The 27858-nt window shown below is 35.6% G+C and overlaps 1 protein-coding gene across 1 annotated transcript in view; it reads right to left on the reverse strand.

Annotated features, from left to right (window-relative positions):
* The window catches only part of IPO11 (importin 11), an 81661-nt gene that overhangs the window by 22647 nt on the left and 31156 nt on the right, over positions 1 to 27858 (reverse strand). Inside the window, 12 exon segments of the mRNA XM_017743798.1 lie at positions 5966 to 6087; positions 6975 to 7088; positions 8576 to 8671; positions 11021 to 11101; positions 11698 to 11777; positions 16651 to 16727; positions 18214 to 18329; positions 19523 to 19636; positions 21014 to 21130; positions 22192 to 22232; positions 22390 to 22423; positions 24120 to 24246. Coding sequence (XP_017599287.1) covers positions 5966 to 6087; positions 6975 to 7088; positions 8576 to 8671; positions 11021 to 11101; positions 11698 to 11777; positions 16651 to 16727; positions 18214 to 18329; positions 19523 to 19636; positions 21014 to 21130; positions 22192 to 22232; positions 22390 to 22423; positions 24120 to 24246 — 1119 coding nt within the window.

A 27858-nucleotide genomic window follows, 5' to 3' on the forward strand; every position in this document is an offset into this window, starting at 1 on the left:
CTAAGTTTGTGAACAAAACAGTAACATAAAGAAGGTTGGCCATGAATGTAACCCACAGATGTGATATGCTGACAATAACACTATAGCTTTAGCCTTTACTATTCACGGCAACATTTAGCAAAATCTGTTTGAAGTATAAAAGCATTAGTGTACTCAATATGAAAGCAATTCAAACCAACAGGTCCAAAGAACTCAAAGTAATTTCCTAAATTTCAACTTCCAGAAATTTAATCAAAACTAAACCCAATTGCAAAACCACGCTCTGCCTGCTAGTTTAGGAGACAGGATGGGCATACACTTGGCATTAGCAACTGATAGCTCCAGATATTTAACAAAAAGAGAAAATTTCAACAATTCCTAACAACTACTACAGAGACTACCCACACACAAAATACAAAAGCTGTTTCTTAAAAGTACAAGCTTTCTTTATACTTAGGCACTTTTTTAATATCAAAACTTGATGCTTTGTTTTAAACCCTCACTTTCTCATTAAATTGTCTGAATATGAAACATTATTGTTTCAAGACAGTACTTATTTGCAGAAGTTCTTGTAGAGACATGGGTTGTAGTGTTTATCACTTCTGGTATCTTATCATAATAGTCTGGCACTGTTAAAGAAAGTCACTGAAAAATCTCAGCTGCTCTCTGGCAGTCTCAGATTTCACAGAGTATAGCACAGAGAGATAAGCAGAGATACCAAAACAGCTCAGAACAAACCCAGCTGCAAAAACAGCTGTAAATCTATGCTTTGGGTTTTTTTTTTTTTTTTACTTTTGTTAAAATCTTGTGATTTTTACACATTTTTAGCAGTATGCTATACTTCAGTCACTACTTACTCAATATTTAATTTGCAAACATGTAAATCATACATTGCAAAGAGTTTGAAGAAAGCTAGTTAGTCTGTTATCTTTCACTGTCTTTTATATAATTAAAATGTTAAATTTTAGGGTAAATCATAATTAAAATAGTTTTAGGATAGACTTCTGAAATTTTTTATATAGGCCATAAACAAAAACCAGATAGCAGCAGCCACCAAACCCTTATGACTGCAGTTTAGTTTTTTGCAACAGTTTAGTTGCAATTAGTGACATAATTCTTTGCCATGACTTGGTACAATTTTCCTTGAAATCAAGGCTTAAGGGTCTTAGAGGAAAAGATAATGTGCTCCTGACCAGACCATATTAGCAATCAAGTGTAGGAGAAAAAATGATGGACACTGTGAACAAGAAGTTTAATGAGTGCATCCTTTTGCCAGTGCCATAATGTGACATGCAATTAAAGAAGTTGGCAGTGCTCCATGTAACCTTCTGAATTATGCAGACTCTGATAGTCAGACTAAGACCAAAGCCACAATTTCCACTCTTATCATTAAAACTGCACTGATACCTGTCAGGCAAGCTAAATAAATCCAAGGCCAAACAGTGATGACAACTGCAAAATCATAATTTAAAGAGCTCCTTTAAATGCTAACAGTCTATTAGAGGCGTGGGTGAGCGTACCTTTAACTAGAGGGATTAAAAAAATGGAGAGGAAGATAAAATAGCTTCAGAGTATCATCCCTATAAAGAAAGGAGGATGTACAAGTAATTATGTAAGAAATTCTGACTTTATAAATGAGGACATAACTATCCTAAGGAGAATATGACATTTTATTAGGCACTTTCTTGCCATCTACTAACATTACATATAGACAACTTTTTGAGAGGAAAATTAAAATTTCTAACTAATTTTAACAAATGACAGAGGCAAAACTCTATAATAACCTAATGAAGATTTATAATTGCATACTGCAAGTACCTACACTCACAAAATGCCAGTTATCTAACTGGCAGAACTCATACTGGCTGACATATCAGACTTGATACACAATGAGAAAAAGCAGACATTCATTTACATAAAAATTAGAAACCTGGAGCACCTCTTAACCCTTTCCCCACAATACATAAACATATTTGACTCAAAGGGGTAAAATAAAAACTGCCACTACTCATGTAGCAGAAATCAAAATGAAGAAAGATAAATTAAAATACTTTGTATTTTAGAGTCTCCTCTACTTTAGAGTGGTACCACTCTACACAGGTAGGTCCACCAAAAATGAACCTATCCTCAAGGACCAAAATTAGTGGCCTATTTTGGAAAGGACTGACTTTGAATAAAAGGAAACTTGGCAACCTCCCATTCAAGAGTGACAGACATAGCAGAAATAACACTCACCTGCAGAAGGGGAGTGCTTAGCTTTCAGCATGGTGTCAAATGCTACCTGTGGGTACAGTTAGGTACCACCCCAAACCAAGCTGATCATTGACACTATAATCTTTCCAAAATCTCTTTCCGTTTCTTTATTAGAGAATAAAGGTTCCTATCACTCTTTAGCATCCTTCAGTGTTGTTTGTGTTCTACTAAAATACACACAACTGTAGGAATAAAAAAGATACCTACTTAGCCAAATAAATCATTAAAAGCTTTCAATATCACCAAAGAAGGACATTCCAAAACACTAGTACTGACATTATACTGCAGTAAGCAAGCTAATTATTTCCATATATATACATGTAGGAGAAGGGAACATAATACAATTTTAACCACTTTCGCATCAGGAACTACAAAGGATGCTGAAAATCTCAAAATGCAGAACCCTAGATAGTGGTGGGGGCCCCACACATTTTCCACAATAAATAGGAGGTAGAATGCTGCTATTGACCATATTCACTAGGCACTATTTTAGGGACCAGGGGCACATCTAATAAAACTCAATTCAGTCTTGAAGAGCACTCCTGAAGCTGAATGTTCACAAGCAAGCCATTAAAATTGTAGACAAGCTTGAGTATGACTTAACTAGACCAGGAAATCATGACATTTGTGAATTTACTCATCCATGTTGCTGTCACATTGCATGTCTAACACTCTAGCTCAGATACAATTTTCCTCCAAAAAACTTCAAGTCCTCACGTGTTTTTCCAAAAGCCATTCCTGGTAGAGCTACTGTGTTGTCTATCCACACTTTCCTCATGTACTGAACATGGAGACGCTGTAACTCCACAAGTGCATCCTTACTGCCTGAATATTACTGCACCCTACTGTTATATACAACAGAGTAAAGGCAAAGGTCTTTAACCTATTTTTTGAAATAGTAAGATTTTTTTAAATAAATGAATGAAAACAGACATGGATGGATATGAGTGACAAACAGGCAGTAAGAATACAAAATGTGGAAAATACTGGCAATGCATATATCTGTTAAACACAAAAAAGTGCTAACATCGATTGACCGCACTTGGATAGCAAATGCAGACAGTTAGGCATCATTTAATTTGGGGAAACCCCTAAGTAATACCAGGAAATTACCATTAAGTGAAAAGGTGCTGCAACACACTAAACAGGAAAGCAGCAGTTATTGTTCTTTTTTTAATATGCATTTCTAACCACTGACACAATGTGCAGCTGTGGGAAGATAAACAGGATGATAGATCGAAGGACATGCATACATGATTAAAATGCAGCACTACTGTTGGTACCAAAAGCATGTCATTGCATCTGTCTCTGGATGGTATTGCCTACATGAGAAAATTACAGTGTGGCTAATAATTTGTCACTTTATAACCTGCTTAGTCAAACTAGTCAGCCCAAGAGCCACTGTGAACAATTGCTCTGCAGTGAATCCTGTATTATCTGCTCTAAAATCCTTCACTCATGACACTGTCAAAGATGCTGTACTTGAAACAGAAAATTATTTGTGTCATACTGGTTTTAAATTAATAACGATGGAAGTTTTACCTTCCCCTAAAATGCAGAAAATCCCAAGTTCCACATATTTATAATTATAAACATGATCACTACCTAGAGAAATACCTAATATCTATGAAGCAATACTATAGAGTTTAGATGGAGAATAAAAAAGGTCACTGTTTAATACTTCCCCTAACATTTTATCCATAAAACAACTCTGAGGGAAGAATGAAAACACATGTTACCTTCATTTCCCCTCCCACTATTTTTGTCTGCTCCCTCTCTTTCCTCCCAAAAATAAACCAGTGCTTCAGCTATAGGCTAGAGGAAGCAACTGGCAAAAGGAGGAAAATTCTCACAAAGTGCTAGACACAGCACAGATGCCTGTTTTCCTTACAGCAGAACTTTGAAAGTCTGAGCTTGCTACTGGTACCAATCTTGACCATCACAGAGCAGAAAGCTGAGGGAAGAATCTCACCCTCACCTTGGCCTTCCCAAGACAGCCCATCATTCTCAGGAGACAAAATTCTGTTCTGCCTCTGCAGCTGAGAAATCTTGAACTTACTTTTGATATCCAAAGCAAAACCTAATCCGGAACTTGCTTAGTGAGGCATTCCAACAGGAATAATTACTTTAGCTCTTCTTGAAAACACTTATATGAATCAAAACATTTTGTTTAAATACTATATTATATTTAAAACATTTTTGCTTCAACTGTGCAAATGGACTTGCACAAGAAGCCTACAGATACAGGATGCAGCAAGTATAATCCCTGTGATACAGCAAAACCAGAGTGACTCACATTGTTCTAGTAAAAGAAACAATCAATTGGCAGAATCCATTTCACACACTCTGTCTGAAGGTAGGTTTGGCAGTCTATCAATTGTATAAGTGAAATTTTCATAGCTTTGACATAAATATGTCCACTAAAGAGAGGCTTTTTATTTAAGAAGCAGCTTTCTTAAATGATTTGAGTAACTGAAAAATAAAGCTGTCATTTGCAGAAGGTTTTATGATGTTAAGGACTGCCAGAAATAATTGGCTTTTACAGCAGGAAATCTGGAGCAGCTGAAGGTAGTCCAAAACAACATGGTTATCTAAAGGAATTTCTTTTTTTCCTTCCTCTTTAAAAGAAACTTCACAGGAAGACAGATATAGTTCAGCACCTTAAATTTTAGCTAACACCTCTTTAAACACATTTCAAATATACTTATAGACAACATAATACTGTTACATTTACTGGGAAAAGCCTCTCATAAAGCAACTGCTTGGTTCACCTTTAGCTAGGTGGTTACCCTGATTATCTACCTGACAAAAAAAGGGAAAATTTCTGTGCATATAAAAAGCAATGAAGTCTCTAAGTTACACGTAAGTGTTCCTTCATTTTTTTTAGATAGTGACTACATAGTCTACAGGTTTGACAGCTATTACATATTCTACAGATACTAACATAGCTTTTAGGATTTGGGAGCAATATCTAAATTCCCAACAGACAACACTTAAAGATTGCTCAGGAAACCCAGCAGACTAAAGGTAAACTCATGCAGTTTTGTCTTCCTGAATGTCAAACAGTTAAAAATAATCTAAAGGTAACTATGGACTGAACTCTCACTTAAACATGTGTTATACATGAATTCTAGTAATGACAACTTACAAGTCAGTGTATTCAGCATTTGCATTTAAAACTTTCCTTTTCTATGTACATCCAGCAATGATGATGGCTACTGAAAGGACAACAGTAACATCTGCTTGCTAAAAAATCTACAGTGCAAAAACTGTTTCACAGCAACTGTTCCTTTTAACGTCATGAAGGGGAAAACCAGGATCAAAGTTCAGATCACCCACAACAGGAAAGAAAACTGAACATTGTTCCCTGGAAGGGACACCAAAATACTAACATGCCAACTAAAGCAACTACTTAATCACAGATGAGAGAAGCAGATAGTTCAGAGTTAATGAGAATCGACAATAAATCTGCAGTGCTAGTTCCTCACTTTTACTAAATGACATTTCCTATAAAATAGAAGAAAGGTTACTATAATGCTATGAAACCAAATAAGAAGATAATATAATGTAATATGGAAATTCCATCTTTTTAAGTTTCTCTCGGGGGGAAAGAAAAAAGAATAAATAGAACTACTCATATTGGAATACTTAGCTGCAGAATTGTGAAATACTTTAAAAACCATACCAAGGGCCTTTGAAGCATTCTTATTTAAGGCATTGTACATTTGCTTACCTATTCAATGATGGCAGAAGAGAAAGCAATGCTAAAGCAGAAAGTTTTCTTCTTTCTGGCTGAGTGATGTTATCCATCCGATCAACCCACATTTCAATCATGTTACCAAGAATTTGGTCCACCTGCAACAGGAAGCACAACGTTCCTTTTCAGTTACGAGTACATGAGCATGTTTAGGAAATAATTTATTTTAATTTTTCTACCAATTGAATACATTATTTAGTCTTGGAAAGACACTATACAGTTGTATATCTGACAGAAGTAGCAAGTGACAGGTACTTTTTAAATTTTCTATGACAATGCTTCCAGGCGCTGAACCCTCCATACCATTAGTTGTAACCTAGATGTTTGAACTGCATTTCATTTATGGAGAGGGAACTAATTCAGGACAGTGAATTATTCAGTTTTCCCCTAACAGTCTCATACAGACAAAGCACATGGACTTATTCTGTTTTACTTACACAGTGACAAGTTTAAAAAGAAAAAAAAAAAGACTTGTCATTATCTGTTTGAAAACTGTATTATACCCCAGAAAAGAAAATTATTAAAATTTCACTTAAAGACATAATGCAACACTTGTAGCAAAAGAACCTCAGTAACTTCAGCAGGGAAACTGTAGTACAATTAACCTGATACTCTAGAAACTTAAGGGAGAATGATTAGACCATTCTCCACCCTGCAAGACCCATCAAGATGGCACAGGGAAAGAAATTCTCACCCTACAATTGCATGTGAACTAAGGGGGTTTACACTGTGCGATGCAACAGGAAGAGAATTTAGGGACTATATAAAAATTTTAACGGGATGTTTTAAGTAATTACAGGAACATGTAAAAGTTGTTACAGGGTGTTCAGGGAAAAGAGAACAGGAAGGGGAAGAGCCCCTTTTCAAGGAGCTTGGATAATCGAGGCAAAAGTTTCTTCAGGTCAAAAGAAGGCAAAACTTCCCTATGTAATACAGCTGAAATACTGAGATAGAAAAAACCCAAAAGGATAAAAAAGGACCTTACCTCCTGACCCAATTCACATGCCATCTGGCTCAAAAGTAATGAAAAAAACCTTGCATTTTGTAGTAGAACTCTACCCATGATCCCCAGATAAGTAGACATCACCACTGGGTATCTCTGAAACAAAAATGAACCAAAACAAAAGTTGCTTAGTTTAACTAAAAGAAAGTATTTGACACACAGTGCAGCAATACATGGAAAATACTTGTATGCAGCCCTTATGTCTTTTACTGTATTTTAAATTATAAATTGCAATTTAAGAGCCTCTAGGAACAGAAAACTGAGTGAGCAATCTTTACAGAGTTCTCAGTTCTTACAATATCAAAACCATGGCAATTTCAAAGTAGATTTTGTCCAAACAGTCAAGAATACTTGCAAGCTGATTTCACTTTAAATTTTAAAACATGTATCTTAAGGAAATAACAGTTTATACTGTTAAAAAATTACTTTTGAAGTTGATTATTTCAGTAACATTAAGAACAATTAGTATTACTGAAGTCATTACTTTTTCCAGATAGAAACTATAATACATTTGCCAATAACTAATCTGTAGGTGTCTTAAAAATAACTGGATACAGTAATAAGTTCATTAGTTTATTATATTTGGTTATTACTTTTAAAAGAAGCTATAGATTTTTTCATATTAAATTCAGCCCATAAGAATATAACTGTATTTTGTAGAATAGCCTACTTAAAAAACAAAATGCCAACATCTACCTGAAAATGCTAACCCAAATTAATACATTTTGAATAAGGTATAGTGAATTTATTAGTCTTAAATCAGAAGACATTTTAATAATCCACTCACTATCTTTGTGCTTTGTACAGCAAAAAGTACTTTGCTACATAGTATTACTTGGCTAAAGTTTGGAAATCTTATTTAACTCAATAATTGGAACCACATATTGATATTTGAAAGTCTTCAACTGGAAAAAAACAAAGGTTTTGATCAAAGAAGCCAAAAAACATGAAAAAAAAAATTCCTGCTAGAACTGAAAGGTTCAGCACAGTTAAAGCATATTGGATTTTACTCAGTTTCATCCAACATGGAAGTTTGTTAAATACACAGAGAGAAAAGGGAGAAGTTAAGACATCTAAGCCAGCAAAATCTTAAAACCTCTATTTCACACAAAGCATTCTCACATCCTTCAGCTCTTCATATTAGATATGCCAATTAGGAATAGAAGGTCAAGTTGATCCTCTCCTGGTCCAGTTTGTTTTTCTCTGGTCCAGGTACACTTAAAAAGGAATAGTATGTATCTTTTAAAAAAACACAACAAAAAACTCCAACACCTAGTAAGGATTAAACTAGGCATAGAGTTACAGCCCTTAAAAGTGTTAATAGTGAAGGAACGACAGAACAGCAGAATAAAATTTGTGCTGTTTTATTAAAATAAACACTACATGACAAAACAAGTGACAGGTATGTTGGTTTTTATCTTGTGCTACTGTGTTACTTTGGCAGACTTTTAAAATAGATGTCAAAAATCTATCAGATGCTCTTAAGAGAAAATGCAACATCAGTATGAAAAGACTGGGCCAGATAATGGAAGGAAATGTCATTTTCAAAAGGACAAGTAGAGAGTAGTTAAAGCAACTCTTACCTCCCCATCTATAATCCCCCTGAATACTGATGGCAGAAGGGGTTGAAACAGTTGAGGACCCAACACAGGGTTGACTTTTAAGACATTTTCTACAACCTTAAGAACAAAAGAAAAGTAGACAATTAGTAAAGTACATTCATAAATGTTAACTGAAGCTTTAAAACTATGTGTACTGGTATATACATATATAGGATGTTTACTGTTAAATACCAGCAAACCCCAGATTTCTGAAACTATATTCTAGTATTCTGCAAACCTGATCTGCATAAACACACATGGTGAAAGCTGACATGCCAATAAAACCCATCTAGCCAAGCACCCCACAAGCCTCCCCACAGCCCAGGCAAAGTTGATGAGATGGTTTGGAAGAAGGGACCTTGTTCATGCTCCAGGAAAAGCAGCAGACTGAGGTGGTTGACAGGGCAAAGTACCAGCAGTTCAGGGCTTACTTCCATAGCTTTGTCTTGTCGCTTTTCTGAGAAACCACTGGTTAGGACCTACCAGCTCTTTGCAGGTGTGCTCTCAGAGGTGCTATTCTGTGTACCCTGCTCTGGTTCCCAATGTATAAACTCTTTACTCTTTGTTTTTCAGCTCCTTTCCCCCACCATGTGCTGTTCCCTGAAATAACTTGTTTCCTGCCTTCTTCAGTTTTCCTTTTGCCCAGATGTTTGCGCTCTCCCCTCGTACCAAGATGGAGATGGGAAGAGGCTGTGAGAATAATGGGCTGAGAGCTGCTCACTCCTACTTCCAGGAAAAGACAGAGACCGCACATGTATAAAAACACTGATGTATTTATAAAGCACATAAAGGTGTCATAAAGGTACCTCACTCAAATATTCTTAGTCTCCATTGACTTCCACCTCAGAGGAATTTCCACAAAGACCTACTCTTCTGTGCTCTTGTCCAATCTCTCCTAAATATTTTTTCTCCTTCTTGAACCTTGTTTCTACTAGTTTAATTTAATTTAATTTCTATTTTTTGCCTTGAGAAAGGTGTTAAGCAGTTGACCCTTTTCAGTGCCTCTCAATTTTGTAGACCTTTAATATGCAGAGGTATAAAAGAAGCTTACTATGTACAGAGGTAAACGTAACTTTTCCCCGACTCATCTTTCTGGGTACAGGAAGTTTTGGCCAACTCATTTGTTCCTTGCACAGTCTTTTCAAACCTTTTATTGTCTGTGTCAGATAATTAGCAAACCAAGTCACATCGGGCCCCAGCAATCTTGCAATAAATAGTCTTATCAGTCCAAATTAGTATTTTTAAACTTTATTAATTTATTTACTGTTCTAATGCCTACTTTCAATCCAGCTAAAGCTGTTTGTAGGAAACTATTACAGAAAACACCCCTGGGTGTTTCTGTTCCCAATGCTTATCTTAGATAATTTTTTTGTTTGTTTAACAAATCAGCATAGTGAAGCCTGACAAAACTTTTGCTTTTTCTAAATAGATTTACAAGGATTACAGCTCACTTATCCCTCTGGAATCAAGAGGGCATACTAGGAAATTGTTCAGTTTACTAGACAAATCTTGCAGTTAATGCAAGACCACACTGAGACCCAAGTGAATGAATAAATGATTCTGTATTAGCAGCATAATTCCATTTTAGAAATCTGATTAAAAGCTGCTGCATAAAACATTTGCCCAGCTATAGACTTTAAATAATACCATTGATAGCCTGGAACTGACATTTTAAGTTTCAGAACTAGAGTCCTTACGCTCCTCACAACAGTAACTACAAACAGGGAAGGCTATCAACTTCACCAGCTGTTTTCTGTCCTGGATTCTGCAAGCAGCTGTGTGACCCACCAAAGAGACAGGTGGGATCCTATTTATATCCTTCATTGCATTTACAATTAATTGAATTCCAGTCCAAGTTTTCATAAGCAACACAGAGCCCCCTGTTAGTGTAACCACTGGAAATGTAAGTAGTAGTAGTACACTATAGCTACTACTCAAGTTATCTTTCAATGTATATTCCAACTTTTTTTCCTGAAATTCTTCAGAAGACACATTCAAAGTACTGTTATTAATATTTCAAAAGCTTATGAGTTCCACAACACCATCAGAAGGCTACATGAAAATATAACTTTGAAAAACCTTGAGCAACTCCATTTAAGCAGTTCTGGCTACTCTAACAGCAACTTATGCCAAAGGCAAACAAAACAAAGACTGTTTGCACTCTGTGTCAGGTACAAATGCAAGTATGGGACGCAAAGGAATTTCATGGAGACCACATACACACAGCATTCAGTAAAGATTGGAAAAGTTTGCTCTATATTCACTAGGTCTCTACACACATGCACAGACTTTAATAGTTAAACCACCACTGACTCCAATGTCAAGTTCTGCTAAATGCATTGGTTTCCTCTACATGCTCTACATTCTACTTGAAAATATTACATGTACAGAGCTGAGTATCTGGATATTATTTTCATTATACTCCACCTTTAAAACTTGAACTTGACCTTCAGTAGTTATGTCCTTCAAAAGCTCACAAAATGACCGGCATAAGTCAGCAGCATACATCTGAAATAAAACGAAAAAGAAGGTATTATGCCAAGCATTTTATATATTTGTATGTATTTAAAAACTCAATTCCTTATAGTTTACATATGTCCAAAGACCCAGTTTCTCTTCAAAGATTGTATCTGCTAAAATTTTCATCATTCCTAAACTAATTAAAATCTAATCTAAGCATTTTGTTGAGTTTTTAACATTGCAGGACTTTTAAACAATCAATCTCAAAGACTTTTCTAATGAAGAAGGTGTGACAACAAGGCATAATATCTCTAGTTCAACTCTCGCTAGAATCTATACTCATAATTTTAATCTGGTAGGATAATTAGAGTAACTGTTATTACCCAACACAGGACCTTTTCAGATACCAAACTACTAAATCAATCTGCAAAGCATTAATTCTAAATAATAGTATTTCTCAAATCTGATTTGAGCGTCCACTGTGCACCATAAAGAGCTAACATTAGAACACTGTATTTGTATACCCATAAATGAATAAGACTATAAATGTTTGTGTGTATGGTTTGTTCCAAGATGAGAGAAAAACCAGTTTGCCAGTAAGGAACTGAGGTGGTAATATGAATCTTTATATAATGGTAACATACCTGCAAAAATTCAGATGATGAAAGGAAAATATAAGCATTGATGATCTTAAAGCAATTTTTGAGGTTTTCTGAACTCAGCTCTGGAAAAAACAGAAATCACAATTCAGAACCTGATCACCAAACTGAAGTATAACCAAGATGATTTGCTTCTAAAAGTATTTCTCCTCTCACAGCTTATAGTGCCAGATGCCAACAAGTAGAAAAAAGATCTTAGATCCAGCGCCAATCAGGTTGCCTCTTCCTGCAGAGACAGTTACAGAAGTGGGATGACAACAGCTCTCGTGCTCAAATGGAGGCACAAGAAATCCTATGACCTCAAAAGCCAATGATAATTAAAAACAAAAAGCAAACAAACGAAAGTCAGGTTTTGGATGTAATACCGGGGGTAAGAAGACATTAAAGACAGAATAAATGAAACACATACTTTAGAGACTTGCGATTACTGATAAATGATCTCTCTTACATTGAGTCAGTAAATGCTGAGCAGAAAGAATGAAATAAAGATTGCAGTTCTCCTTGTCTGACCCAGATGCCACATCAAATGGCACTGAGCTGACAAACACTGAGCTGTGGGGCATAGCTCCGTTATTTCAGTGATGAGAGCATCCCCATCTCAGAGACACATACACACAGAAGATGATGTACAGTAGCAGCTTGAAGAGAGAAAAAAAGATATATCCTCAGGCACTACCTGTAAGACTGTTTAAGAAAAAAAAAAAATCACTCTGAAACATGTATAAGCAGAAGTCACAGCAAAACGAAAAATTTCAAAAGTTTCACATGGATATTGATACTAGTGCAGAAAGTCCATATTGTCTAAAAACAAGGCAAAAGAGACCAAAAAACATCAAAGGGATAAATTTTCTTAAAACCAGTTTGGGAGACAAACTACTCTTGGTAAAGGAAGTGGACCTCAGCTCCATCATCTTTAAAATATCTAATAAAATCATCATGGTGAGGAAACAGGAAAACTCTTTTATATGAATTTTAAATAAAATACCTTTACCAGATGGAATCAGTGTCTGGCTAAGACTTCGTATGTTTCCCGTGGCTTAGATGAAAGCAGCCTGTATGAAAGTGTGGCTTACACCTAGTGATATTTATATATAAAAACTTCTACCATAAAAAGTATCAGATAACAGAATACCATGAGCATGGCTGCTTTTCCATTTTAACATCTGGAACATTCTATGTTCTACCTAACAAAAAGAACATTAACTAATGTTCTTCCATTTGACATGGCCGTAGGACAGCTTTGCATTCATGAGTACATTCATATGTCAGTACTCAGACAGGTCACTTCTTGTTATTATTTATTTTGAGTATTTATGTCTCTTGACTTGAAAAGATATCACCTATCAATCCAATACGCTCATCAAAAGATTCCAATATATCTATGAGTTTAGCTTTAGTAGCATATTAGAGTTACACACTGCGTTCTCCTTAGAGGTCTGCATTTGTGGTTTTTTCTTTACTGCACACAACCATATTTGAAGTTTCAGACACTGAAGCAAGTAGACCAGTTGTAAATAAGTGGTCATAAAAACATGAAGTACTACTAAGTTTTCCATTACTTTCTGTTCTGTGATTCTGTGATAACTGATGAAAGGTAATAAAGTATGTGTAGCAAAAATTGTACTTCAGGTCAAAAGGAAAAAACAGGTATGACAGATGCAATGGAAATGACAGAACTTCTCTCACTCATCTGTAGCTCAATGTTTACCAAAATTTTCTGGAAAGATCCCATGTTCAACTAACTACATTTAAAAAGTTAATTATACATCAATTCTCTTGCCAGGTTTTTTGGATCAGAGGAGTTAGTCCAGTTCCAGTAATCTGGTTTTTGCCAGTACCTTTAAAAATACAGCCCATGCACATTAAACCTGATGCTTCTTGGAACAGGTATGTCTAGATTTCGACAATATTCTCAACCTGAAATTGTATCAGATTCAGCTGCCATTTTCAGCAGCCTCAGTGCAGAAATGCTTCTCCATTCCACATTATTCAATACATTGCAAGATGTGTATTAAAGAGACTCTGCAACCCCTCTGTAGGGCAATTACATTTCAACAGAATTTAAACAGTAGCAGCAGTGCTGAACTGAAAATCAAGTATGACAATTATGCTGTGAATAATGATTGTACATCAGTGATAGCACCATAATCTTTGAAGGTCGGTCACTTATGCAAGTGAAATCAAGCCTTCATATCAAATGCAACATTCTGCTCCTGAAGGCAAATCTAACTGATCTGTATAACTCCTCTGACATCCACTTCCAACAGCAGTAGTACCCTGAAATGCGTACAAAATGATGTTTTCATAAGGACAATTATATCTGGAAAGGAAAAACTACATATTATTTTCAGATTAGTTAAAAAAGGAAAATTAGAAATATTTATATACTTTTTCCCTTTCAGTTCAGAAATCTCACAAATGAATTCTCTCCCTGCCTTCCAGCTCTTCTAGTTCATCCATGTTGAGCTCTGACATTTTTTCTGAATGACTTACATGCTGATGTAGAAGTTAAACATACCAGAAAAATAATTACATTAAGGTCTATTACAGTAATTCCATTCAGTAAAAATAAATTCAGAAAACAAAGGTCAGAAGGTAAACATTCCTTACATTGTATTTTCAAGAACTAGTTTCTGGAGCATCTTGTCTCTACTTCTCCACCCTTCTTCAAAAGACATAAGCATGGTAACTATCTATTTAGAACTTCCCTTCACCTTATGTGTCCTTTGACTTTTACTTTGATGACTACAGACTGAATTGAAAACCAGTCTCTGAGAAATTATCTTTTTTGCCTTATCTCAGACAGTTAAGTCACACAAGACTTTGCAATTTTGACTTCCCTGTTAAAACACCTTGTTCTGACAGCTACATCATCATGCTAAGAAGGACAGGAAGAGGTCTGACTTTAAGTGCTGAAGTTTCAGGTGAGTACTGCTACTTGTATACTGGAAAAACTCTGCTATCGGTTTAAGACTGAACAGTTATTTAATTAACTGTGCTAGTTATTTAATTAACTAGCACAGTTGATCATCACTGATCAATATATTTTCTTTTGCAAGATGCCACACCTTTAACTGTACTGTTGCACTTGATTTAAGTGAAGAATCTCTTTTTCAAGCATTGTGAATTAAGTAGCTGCTTGAGGGCAGTATTATACTGGTTTTCTAACTACCATGTTTTAAAATAAGGTTAGCACTAATTCAAAATTCCAGTTCTATTTAAGCATCACAATACCATGGCTGTGTTACGTGGAGGCTGTCTAGTCAGATTCTCCTGATGTCAACAGACAGAATTTGTAGGCGAAGAGCATATCAGAATGGTTTCCACTTCCTGGCAAAATGTGCTGGGAAAAAAATCATTTTGGTCTACAGCAATCAAAATTTTTGACGAACTCAACACTCAGAAAAGAAGTTTCTTAGAAAAATGCTCAGGAAATAAAGCAGTACAGAAGCCCACAGGACGGAATCACTCTGTGATTACACATCAGCTGCTGTGTTTTTGCCACTCACTCCCAACCCTGATAAAAAAACCTTTGACATAAGCATGTTTGAAGGCTTGTCCTAAGGAAAGCCCACCCAGCTTAACTGTACTGCTTACTGTACCAGCATCATACAGCTTTCATTTTTCAGAATAAATAACATTTATTTAAAAACATTGGGTTTTTTTCCCAAAGGAGAGCATCACTATTCTCCAGGATTCACTCATAAATTAAGGAAGTTACTACAAGTATAGAATATTCCTGAATAGCTCCACCTTTCGTTAGCAGAGTATGCCACGGTTGCCATTCCTACTCATCTCTACTCTGAAAAGTATCACATGAGAACTGGGGAGAAAACATCTGTAGCAACAGACACACCACAAATACAGAGTATTTCTGAATTTAACTCAAGCAGATTAGCAGTGTGACAAACTATGAAAATCACAGCCATTCATGCAGTGCATGCTTCCTGTAGCAGATACTACCTCTGACTGACACACAACAGGAAGGCGGAACAGTAGGTGTGTAGTTACAGATGATGGCAACAGTAAGTACTCAGCAGCTACAGAATTTTGGAGGTAGCTCTGGAGTATTTAACTATAAAACCACTACTTAACAGAGCAGTTTTGTCATTAGAGATCCTGTATACAAGGAGAAATAACAGAAGACATCACCTTGCACCTGCCTACCGTGATGTAACTTTCTACTAACCTTTAGTCAGAATAAAATAGTAAGTGCTGAAAACAATTATCAATTTAAAGGCTAACTTCTGTAATTCTATGACCACATTTCCCTAAAAAAATTAACCAGTTTGCTCTATTAGCTTTGCAACCTACAAAAGCACAGCTAAAGATCTAAACACAAACATAGTAACATAATAAAATTAAACTACAGACTTTTTATACTCCTTTTAGTTATGAAGCAAAAGCACTTGAAATATCAGTATTTCCTAAGCACTGAATCTTAATTCTCATTATTAAGTTTATATTTTGCCAACAAACCGCTGCTTTTAATTTTAGTGCTTCACCCAAATGTTTATAGACATATTTAGGTAGTTTGAAAACATCCTACATTGTTATTAACTGAATAAGGGAAAAGCTAATAACTTCATATTGGTTGTAAACAGATCAGGCAAGTATCCCATATAATCAATATCAGTAACACTTGGCACATTTGGTGTTAAAGTTCAGAAACTTCTTAAAATACCCTCTGAAATGATAAACTGAAATTTGTCTTATCTTTTGGGTACAGCAGCTCCAATTTATTAAAAAACAGAGAACTGGGTAAGTAGATGATAAATATTAAAAAAGAGGAGAAAGTCAGACAATAGAAACCTGTTCCTGTATTTTTGTTACAATTTTGCAAGCTCCCATAGTACTTGCAGCCACAGGAGCATTGCTTAGTGCATGAACAACAAGCAGCAGGAAAAAACTCTGAAATTTTATTGGTAAAAGACTTACCAAGAAGGGCAGACATATTCTGAAATATTCTCAGGAGTTCTGGTGTAAGACATGGACTATTCTCCAAAGTTACTAACCTACAACCAGATTAAGCCAAATATTTCAGATGATGTACAAGTAACATTGAGCAATCATTTTGACAGATGTAAACATTTTAACTTCCAGAAACCATCTATATTATCAACAACGTGTAACAATTACCAGAAGCATACTTCAAGCAGAGCAATAGTCCTTACAACACGCTCATCAGTATACGCACAGGTCTTGTCAAGGTAGGAAAATAAAGACAACATAAGCTCTGAAATGCAACAGTGAGAATGTCTAAGTAGCCAGCCAAGGAACTCAGAGAAGGTGGGTAGAAAGGTGCAAGGACAACACATGTTGTGTTCTACACCTCAAAGGAGAAGATGTGCTAGACCAGCTCACACTTTTACGGGTTTTTTTATGCCTGAAATGATGCACTGATTACCATACATTGTTTATAACAATTTAAAATTCCTGAGGTTTGAAAACAGTAGTTATAAATTAAGCTTGCATTTAAAGGCACAGCAGCAAATTCCAGGTTTTTTCCTAGATCTTATGGGACTACCATATTTAAAGAATATATCTGGTCATGTGGAATGGCTGTCTTCCTGCTCCTGGCTGAAGAAGCCATTAGAGTCTCAACTGTTTCTGCCAGCTCCATCCAGATTTCTCTGATGCTCTTGGACATCTAAAAATACTCTTCTGCACAGACATCAGAAGAGCAACCTCAAGATCAGTATTACTAAGAATATATAAAGATTCTGAACTGATACATGTAGAAGGCCCCTATCCTAAATTTTGAGAAGCTCTTGCACTTTAACTTGCTGCCACCAGCATTATAGATTTCAGTTTTGCTGTACATAAGAACATATCATTTGTAGGTTAAGTATTTGTAATTGAAAATCACAATTTAGATCTCATTTGCTACAATTTAGATCAAAGGAATTGCTTACTATTTTAAGACAAACTATGAATTCCAATTCTTCAGAAGTATGTGCTGACTTAGGTCCAGGTAACTGTTCTCCCCTCTTGCAGCATCGGCTGCACCAGAAACAAATAAATCAGGCTCATGGCAAACTGAGGAGACTGTCACTTCTTATTTTATGTTCACTCACCAAATAGTCTGAGATATAGAAGGTAACTTCTACATTTTATCCTTGTACTTTTGACAATTCCTGTAACTAGCTCTGAGATCCATTGGCTCACTGTTCTTCTGAAGTCAAGCACACCAAATTGTTAGTTTAGCACGCACATTATAGTGAATCTAGACTTTTTGTCTTGCTGTTCATTATCACTACAGAATGGTATCTTCAGTATCAACTGCCTGAAAATTAATTATAAAGGAAACAAAACTAAAAATAGCTGAGTATATAAATTCCCTAATCTCCTGTCTTCTGAGAAAAGGCGTGATACAGGTGATGTCAAGGTAAGGTAACAAGAATATATCAGTTTTAATATTCAAAGCTTTTGACAATTTTTTCTTCTGGGGATACAAAAATAACTGTTTCAAAACTAGAATCAGATAGAAAACATTCTTACCACAGCTCTAAACCATCTTCCAGAAGATAGACATGTGGAGGCTGAGAAACATCTGTACTCAGTTGGATAACTGGAAGTAGAAAGGGATAAAGATTTTTGCTGTCTGCTCCCAGTCCCTACAAAATAAGTAAGAAATATAAAGTATGTCAAAAACCTTAAATCAAGCATTTCAAAATCAGCATGGAAAAGATCTACAATGCTGTTATATTCACTCGTAAACATGCATTCAAGAAATCAGAGGTTGAACTTGCTTCCATTTCGTACAACAATAAAATAGTCTGTTATTCCTAAGCCTATTTATCAATAGTCTGCAAGAAAAAATGATAAACATACATTCCTAAAAACATTCTCTCTTGGAAGAGTCACAAGTCTAACAAATACCAAGTGACTAAAAGCTGAATGTTTTACAGATCAAGAAAGTAATTACTCTTTGGTTCTTATCATTTACAAAATAGTTTACATATTCTAATAATCAGGAGAAGTGTTTGTTTTTATAGCTACACAAAGATTCACAGACTTATGACACTGATTTAGTTTTTAAATGATCCATGAGACTTCTGAACAATGAAGAGTAAATTGGGAACTACTGCCAATTACTGAACAGCATTACAAAATACTGTAATATTACTGCTTAAGAGAACTGAGGCTAGTGGAATGCTGAATTTGCATAATTCCTGTATTTTGATAATGGAAAATTTTTAATTATTTGATGTTTCTAAGTTGCAGCTTCTCTGTGGATTTATCTACTTACTTAAAGAAACATGCCTTAAAAGAAAAAGATTCTTCTATAAATTTGCCTCATCTTTTTGTGTCTACCTAGACCAAGAGATAAACCTTTAGTAAAAAAATACTGATATTTCAGGCTCCACAGGGGACAGAAACAAGAATTTCCACAATTTGTTTATGGTAAAAACTTGTTTCCTCTTCACTTAAAGTTATGCCACTTTTTAAAGAACCTTTATTTCTCCTTTTATAATAATATTTGTCATTTCCCGTTCATTTTCTCTCCGCTGTTAACCTCTACAATACCATCCTCTTAGGTCATGCATTTCCACAATATCAAGACTGCACCCATATTAAGTCTGTTCCTGTACAGACACTGCCCTAGGAGCACTTCTCTTGGTCTCTGCTAGTCCTACTATATCTTCTTTGACATGCAGCAGGGGTTGGAAAGGTTGGGTGGCACAGAATCCGTATTAAAGAGGTAGTGAATAGCATGGATTCTGCAGGCAATATAGCCGCATACTGTTTTATCATCAAGAAAGAACTGTAGCAGATACTAACAACTTTTATGTGACTAATTCTTTACCTGGATGAGATGGATTAGGGTGGTTAGAATGGCACATCGTAGCATATTGTGCTCCTCACTCTGCTTCCAAAGGAGTGGTAAATACTGAACCAAACATCCTACATATGGTCGTATCTAAAGTTCAGAATACAAATTGGTTTCTTAGTTGTGAAACAAGAATAATAATTTATCCCAAGCATAGTTTTTGAAAAATGTAGGAGCTGCTTTTGTCACAGTAGAAATACAGTTTGCTTAAATCTTACTAAAACACCATATTCTTTACTTTGTGACTGAATTAACTTCTGACTACAGAGTACTTTGAAAAGAACATATTACTTATGGTGACATTTGTGCATGGCAATCAAGCTTATGTAGTAAATGGGACACTAAAAATATCTAAAACTTGATACGCAGAGATATTTTCATATTAATACATTCTTCACTTAGACAGGATTCTTAAACAACATCATACTTTAAGACCAGAAACAGTCCCAGTAAAACCAAAAAAAAAAAAAAAAAAAAAAGCTGAATAACCTCTGAAGTTACCTATCCTTTGAGCAGGATTTAGACTGTGTAACTTCCAGAGATTTGTCCTAGCCTACATTTTTTATTATTATGCTCTTCAGTACTAAAACGTTAATCTATTTGTCTTCTAAAGTATTTAATTAGTAATTAACCTAAACATATTCAAGGGTTCTTTCTCAACTTGTCTTTAATGCTGCTTCTCTAGATGATCTAAACTGCAGGGAAATCTGCTGTCATGCTGACTTTTCCTGCAAGGGACAATTATGAAAGCTTCATCTGGCTCTCAGACAGAACTATTTGTAGAAAGACGAGGATAAGCTCAAAAACATGCATTATCTCTGTCCTTAATACAGTAATACTGGAAAAAAAAAACCAAACCAAACCCACCACAACAAAACCTGAGACAAAAGCAGTCAGCTATTCAGTTTAATTCTGCAAAACTATCTTCAAATTCTTTATGTAAAAGCTGAAGCACATACTTTAACACTAAAGTACTGAATTTTCATAATGTGAATTTGAAACCTATCATGCAGTTAAGGAGAGTGCTGTAGAGGCAACTCTGACCCAGACCAGTACTAACAAGAAATTACAAATTTAACTGTACACTCCACAGGAGTGCAAAGCATTTTTCCCAAAAAACATCTTTTTTAATATGTAAGATAGATTAAAATATTAGTTCAGATATGAGACAATTAAAATAAATCACAAATAAATAAATAAAATTACAAGAAATGCCACAAGATGTGAAAATCCTTCTGTACTCCAAAAGCTGATTCAATACAAAAAATACATAGTAACTTAGGAAAAGTAAGTTAACATTTTACATGAAAGATAAATGAGACTTGAAAAGAGAACCAAGTAATGCCAACAGCGCAGGCATCTCTGACAACAATAACCAGTCTATTAATTGATGACATTTTCCTTCCACATCAAGTTCTCCTCTGTGTTCTTAGGACAAAGCTAAAACTGAAATATATTTTTAAATACCTGCATATTGACTCTTTCAATCACACAAGACAGAACATGAAGAACATGCATTTTGGTGTCACACTGTGTTACTTCCTGAAGCAGCTGAAAGAGCAGTGTAAACATGGACTCTAGGTACTAAAAGAAAAATAAAGAAATGCAGATTAGACCGTCAAAAATACAACTGGTGACATGAACTTGTAATTTTCCTGTATCCTTAAAACTCTACGACATCCATAAACTTTGAAGAACACTTACAAAGCATGCAAAATGTTACTCTTTCACTTGGAAAAAAGCACATTAGCCAATCACTGCCTAAGCAAGGCAAAAATATTCAGATATGCTCTTACACAACAGTTCAAACACGATCAGTTTGAACGTATACGACTTTCGTGTTTTGATAAGTGTAAACATGATTTCACAGGTAAAATTGGCTGTCTCTCCAGAAGGAGCACTTTGTTGGAGTCAAAGCAAAGGTACAGTCTTCCAGCTTTTGGGGCAGTAGATAAAAGTTAAATATTGAACTGAAAAAGACATGTTAAAAAAATCCCAGTGTTTACAGTCTACATGCACTCTGCATTTTTGTTTTCTTTGTTCTCAAGCGAGTTGAAATTAACATGGAAGTCATAATAAAATAAGAAAAAACTAAATTTGAGTGATGAAAATAAAACTTTGATCTATTTATCTCTTTTCACTGTTTACTTAATGACAACAGTAATGACCACAGTAAAGAACACAAATACAGGAGAACCAGAAAGTAGCGCCTTTTTAAGGCACTACTTTAACCACACACTTGTATTTAATATTTTTAAGAAGCAGCAGGTTGGAAAGAACTGCATGAAACGGGCATGTGGAAAGCCACAGTGGTGTGGAGATGTGTTTGTTAGATACAGTTTTAATATTTTCTTATCATAAAGAAACTTACTGTCTGGCAACACCCAGTATAGAGTACTAAACCCACTGCTATGAAGTTGTAACAGCCATAGTATTAAAATGTTCTGAACTTTGTATCTACACATTAGCAACCTTAACAGCAGCAGTACGAGTATATATTTTGGTCTATGAAGAGTGAACATACAATATAAACATGCACACACATCAATTACTAGACAGTGTAGCTCAAAATGAAACGGGAAAGTATTTTTTCCTGCTTTTCTCTATGGATTTATCAACTCTTCAGAATATATAAATGTTCTTACTGGTAAGAACTGGTCAGTTCTGAACTCAAAGTCGTCTACAGGTAAACAAACATTAAGGAAAAATAATACGGATTGCAGATGGATACCAAGACTCAAATGAGCAAAAATATAATGTGAAGAATTTGGTAGTAAGTTTAAAATTGTTTTTCAGTAACTCAGAATTAAGAACTAATCAAACAGCTTTTCAAATAAGGATATTTAACTTCAGCGTCGTAGCTGTCTCAATACGGACCTGAAAGACAAAAGTCAAGAAGCATCATGCATACGTCCATTAAGCATTTTGATTATCCACACAGTATCTGACAATATCAAATCAGCTGATGTTTTTGCAATTGAATCATTCTCTGTGTCCTATCATCCTCTAAGAAATGCAGTTAGTTCATTTTCATTCACTTTTATTTTAGTACCCTTTACATTTTATTTGTCATTGCTAAAGTGGTAGAAATTGAAAAACCTACTCAGGCGAAACCTTCAAGGACAAGAAGTAATTAAACACGAAGATATCTATCTAGACTGTGATAAAACTCTTGCAATAGAGGAGTTTAACTTGGAATTATCTCATGGCTTGCTGTCAACCAAGAAGCACAGAATCAAATAAACTCAGCAAATTACACTGTTCTTCCTGTAGATGCTTAGAAATGCCTTAGAAAGCATTCAGTAAAAACATCTGACACAGAAACACAACCTACTCTGCTACAGCTGTCTGGAATCACAGAAATTATTGTTATGACTGGCAATTACTAACTAATACATACCTACCAAACTAGCAAAGTTTATTTTTTGGGTTTTTTTGTGGGCTGCTAACCCTGTTTGTTCAGAAATAAAAACAAAATAAACAACAGCAAAACCAGCATCTCAACTTCATCTCACCTGTTGGCAAACTGAAGTTGTAGCTTAAAACCACAGACTTGTACTCAAGCAATTTAGCAACCAATGCCTTTTATCATATCCTGCTAGCAAGTAATTTTAATGCCTAAATAACCATAGAATCACAGAATTGTTACAGATGCAAAAGACCTTTAGGATCATCTAGTCCAACTGTCAAACCAGCACCACCATCACTAAACCATGTTCCTAAGTGCCATATCCACACATTATTGAAACATTTCCAGGTGAATCCACCTCTTCCAATGCCTGACAACTCTTTCAGCGAAGAAATTTTTCCTAATGTCCAACCTGAACCTCCCTCGATGCAGCTTGAGGCCAATTCTCCTTGTCCTGTCAATGGTTGCCTGGGAGAAGAGACTGACCCCCACCTGGCTAGAGCCTCCTTTCAGGCAGGTGTAGAGCGATAAGGTCTGCCCTGAGCCTCCTTTACTCGAGACAAAACAACCCCAGCTCCCTCACCTGCATCCGCAGCCTGTGGCACTGCCTGGGGTTGTTGTGACCCAAGAGCAGGACCCGGCACTGGGCCTTGTTGAACCTCACACCATCGGCCTCAGCCCATGATCCAGCCTGGCCAGATCCCTCTGCAGAGCCTTCCTGCCCTCCAGCAGTTCAGCACTCCCACCCAGCTTGGTGTAATCTGCAAACTCACTCAATCAATGCTGTATAGTGAAGGGACTAGTCACAGAATAACTCTGTTCTAACTACATAAAGTATCCATTCATTTATAAACTACTGCAAGATATTCAATAATTTTATTCCTACAAAAACAGATTGTTGTTCTCAGAATTCATTTTCCCACCAAAGTCATCACTTGACTGAACATCTTCAGGGCTCATTTAATATCTTTGACATTACTGTTCAGTATCTCCACAATTAAACATCACCACATCTTCCCAATGGTTAATCTTTTGCAAGACACAACAGACTTTAAGGCATGATGATATGAAATTCTCAATCAAGTTTACACAAAGTAAGGTATTTCTGTTTCATCTGTGATTACAACAAATGTGTAATCCAAAAGATTAGTTATTTATACTTACCACTAAGTCACGGTCTTGAAGCAAGTTACAAATTGCTTCATATAAAACAGGTCTCAAGTCTGATTTGAATTTTACAGAAATCCACTGTCCAATCAGCCATATTACTCGTCGGCGTATTGGTTTATACCTTTAAAAGTAGGAGGAAAAAAAATTGCACTCGTGAACTCATTGCACTAGTTATAATAGAATATTTTGATGAAAAAGATATCCAAGAATCATGATGCAAATATTATTGCCCAAAACAATTAAAAGACTTAGTTTGTCAGGATCAACTTCAGAGCAAAAACCTTTTCCATTAAAATTCTTCACAAGAAGGGCTCAGGAAAAGCCAACTTAGTCTGAAAAAGATAATTTTCATCCTAAATGACTGCATCTTGAATGTCTCCTAAAGATACAGTTCATTCTGCATACAGCACACCAATTTAAAAAAAATAAAAATAAATGTTAAATTTATTATGGCAATCATGGTATCTACTGCTTTCACTATAGTTCCCAGCAATTCCCTTGACATTCTATTTATGCTCAAAAATTTTAAGTCAGATACAATTTAAAAATGCAAACTTAAGGACTGCACTACAGCAACTGTCAGAGTAGTTCACTTCATCAGTCTAAAACTATTCTAAGAACAGACATTACCTAATCTTGCACTACTGCCATGACAAGGGCACAAATCAAACAGCTTTAGAGTCAATGGAAAGAACAAACCAGAACAACGATTGAGAAAAACATTTCACAGAGCTGCTATTTTTCCCCAATGATCAAATAACTCAGATTTATATGTTTAACTTGCAGATATGTGAAGTTAAGAAAGATGAACCATATTTATAGAATTTTAACTAATATATTGTTACTGTAAATGTATTTTTCATTTGATTCATTTGAATGTCTTGTTAGCCATCAAGATGCCATATAAACTGAAGTTGACATTTCTCTACATTTAGTAAGTATGTTTTATTAAACATTCCCATAACTATGAGACTATAAACAAAGAACATTTTCAGAGAACATGAAAGTTGTGGAAATAGCATATATAAAGCAATTCATTAGACTGGAACACTAATCTAACAAGGAATAACATCCAGGGTTGCTCAATGTTTACTGAGTGGCAGTAAAACATCAATAACGCATGCTGAAGCATGACTTACACAATACATTGCCTCATTAATAAATCCTTTGATTTGTTCAAGAAGCTGTGATGATACAACTTTTTCTACTCTTAGAAGGCCTGTATCTGACACACAAACTCGTAAACATCAGAGTATTAAAAAAACTAAGTGATTTTCTTGAGATTGGAGTTGGACAGTTTTCAAACCACTATCAAATCAAAGTTATAAATGACATGATCTAAGTACATAACTGTCTGCTGACAGCAAAGATTTTCAGGTCTGCTGGTATCTATTGTGTGATCCATACGTCCTACCTGCATCTCTATATTACTTCTCTCTCTGTCTCCATGATAGAGAAAATACAAAATGTTTTTGTGATTTTTTGGGGTAGATTTTGCTTTTTAATACTTAAGTTTCTAGGAACTCTTCTACTCATAGGTGCTCATTTTTGAGGTCCTACTTTTTCTACATTCACTATTTCTGGGAAAAGCTCGCCTCAGAACATTAGCTTTCACAGAAAGAGCACACACTGACTAAACACAGGTCTACCACTAAGCCTGGTGGACCTAAAGCTCACATGGGAAAAGTGACCATATTCCAAAATAAGGCAGTCTGGACTGCATAAGACATTCAAGTCAAAACTATTTTACTTTGTCTCTCAGCAGAAAATGTTGCTTTACAAATGAGTTACCACAAAAAAGAATGTATTCAGTAAACTACTTTCATATTAAGGAAAAGTTTCTCATTAATGAGTACTAAACTAAGGATCACGGCAAGCTATAAATTTGGCAATGCACTGTTTCTAAAAATCTTTTAGAATTTTTTTTATTAATTCCATATTTCTTCTACTGCTGTGGTCATGGTTGATGGGTTTACTATCAACAGGTAATGAAACACTCAGAGAAAACAAAACACTGCAAACTCCACGCTCATTGCTGACAACAGACAGGTTTGTGCTTCCAAACATCAACTAGTTCTTGAACACGCATGAGTCACCATGGGACATTCTGTGGGACAGCAGGTCATACCCTTCAACCCACTCTATCTGAACTGCATACGTATTCCAAAGCTGCTGGTAAAGCAGCACTCCATTCAAACCACTGCCTCCCCTTATTGCCATGGTGGTCTCCAATGATGAAGCAATTAAAAGCAGTTCAAGCAAAAAGGGCTTCAAAATTCCAGACAATTTCTGCTACAAGCTTCTGCCCCACAGGAATTTCATCCTGGGATATCGCAAATGCCAACCAAATGGTTATACCAGCTCTCTTTCTGAACTGTAATATAACTGTATCAACAACACAAAACTTGTCACAACACAAAGTAAGTTTTACTTATGCCATATGGGTGAATAGCATAAAAATGCCTTAGCCAGCATGTGCTGCAAAGTTCATGGCAGCTTTATTTAGAGACTGCTTCTGGTGGAGCACAACAGCAAATGAACAATCTTATACAAGATCTCCCATTTTTTCCTGCTCTTCTGACATTTAGCTTAACCACTAGAATACTTGGCCACTTGTAAATAGTAAGTGAAATCTTAGTTTAAAAAATAGTCTAATGAGAAAAAGAATAAAAGCATTAGGAGACAGCAGGTAAACAACTGTGGCAATCATTCTTTGACACTAACATAAGGTTATACATCCAAAAGTAAGTAATCAATTTTTTTAGAAGTATACTGTAGTGAAAGGAAGCATTTTAATATTTTAACAGGATCTTCCACTCTACACGAACTCTCTATGTAAATAGAGCATTTGGAAATAAAAGAGCTGACTAGTGACCCATTACAGAAATAATTTACAATTTATAGTAGCTCCTAAGGGTATAAGGAAACAAATTAGTTGATGTTTCACATAAAGATTGTCACTGGTAAGATGAACTGCAAATGTAGAAGAAAAACATAGTTACAGTCTTCAAAGGACATTCGGGTCAGCGCTAATAACTGTGCTGAGAAAAACAGGACATACTTATTTAGAGTCACTGGCTGATTTGAACTTGTCTGATAAGGATCAGCATGCACAATAGTGGTCACTGTCCTTCCCCTGGGGGAAGAGTGAGTTTGAGGAAAAGGGAGGAACAGTGTCTTCCAGATAGCTACAAAGAGCGACAGCTCAGTCTGTACTGAGATGCCAAAAATGATCTTTCAAAGTACCCGATGATATTTGCTAAATAAGAGGTACTCATGTGAAGGCCATCCAAGTGAGGGTGACCTTGGTGAGAAGGAAACACCACAGCAGATGGACTGTAAAAAACTCTTCATGTAGAACAAGCCCGCAATCATTCACTCTTTACAACACAACCCAAATCCTTATTTCCCCTATTTATTGCAGCAAAATTAACAGAACAGAATTACAGAGGGCTTGTATTTAAACTAAAAGAGAAGAACGAATCGCTATTTTATAAAACTACAGTTTTATAGGGACTATTTCCACAGATTTCAGTTGGACTTGCTGCCTAGAGGACTCTAGGGTCTCCGGAGGTCTCATTTCTTTAAATGAGAGAAGGTGGTTATCCTTAGAAGGTTTTGTCAACTCTAATGTATGCAAGAAGACAGACAATGTACTTTTACAGAACCCTGGAAGTATCCACCACACAGTAATTTAAACATAAACTATCAAGAACACTCTTCTGTGACTGTA

The sequence above is a fragment of the Corvus brachyrhynchos genome, unplaced genomic scaffold (assembly GCF_000691975.1).
Source record: "Corvus brachyrhynchos isolate BGI_N302 unplaced genomic scaffold, ASM69197v1 scaffold310, whole genome shotgun sequence".
NCBI classification, from domain to species: domain Eukaryota; kingdom Metazoa; phylum Chordata; class Aves; order Passeriformes; family Corvidae; genus Corvus; species Corvus brachyrhynchos.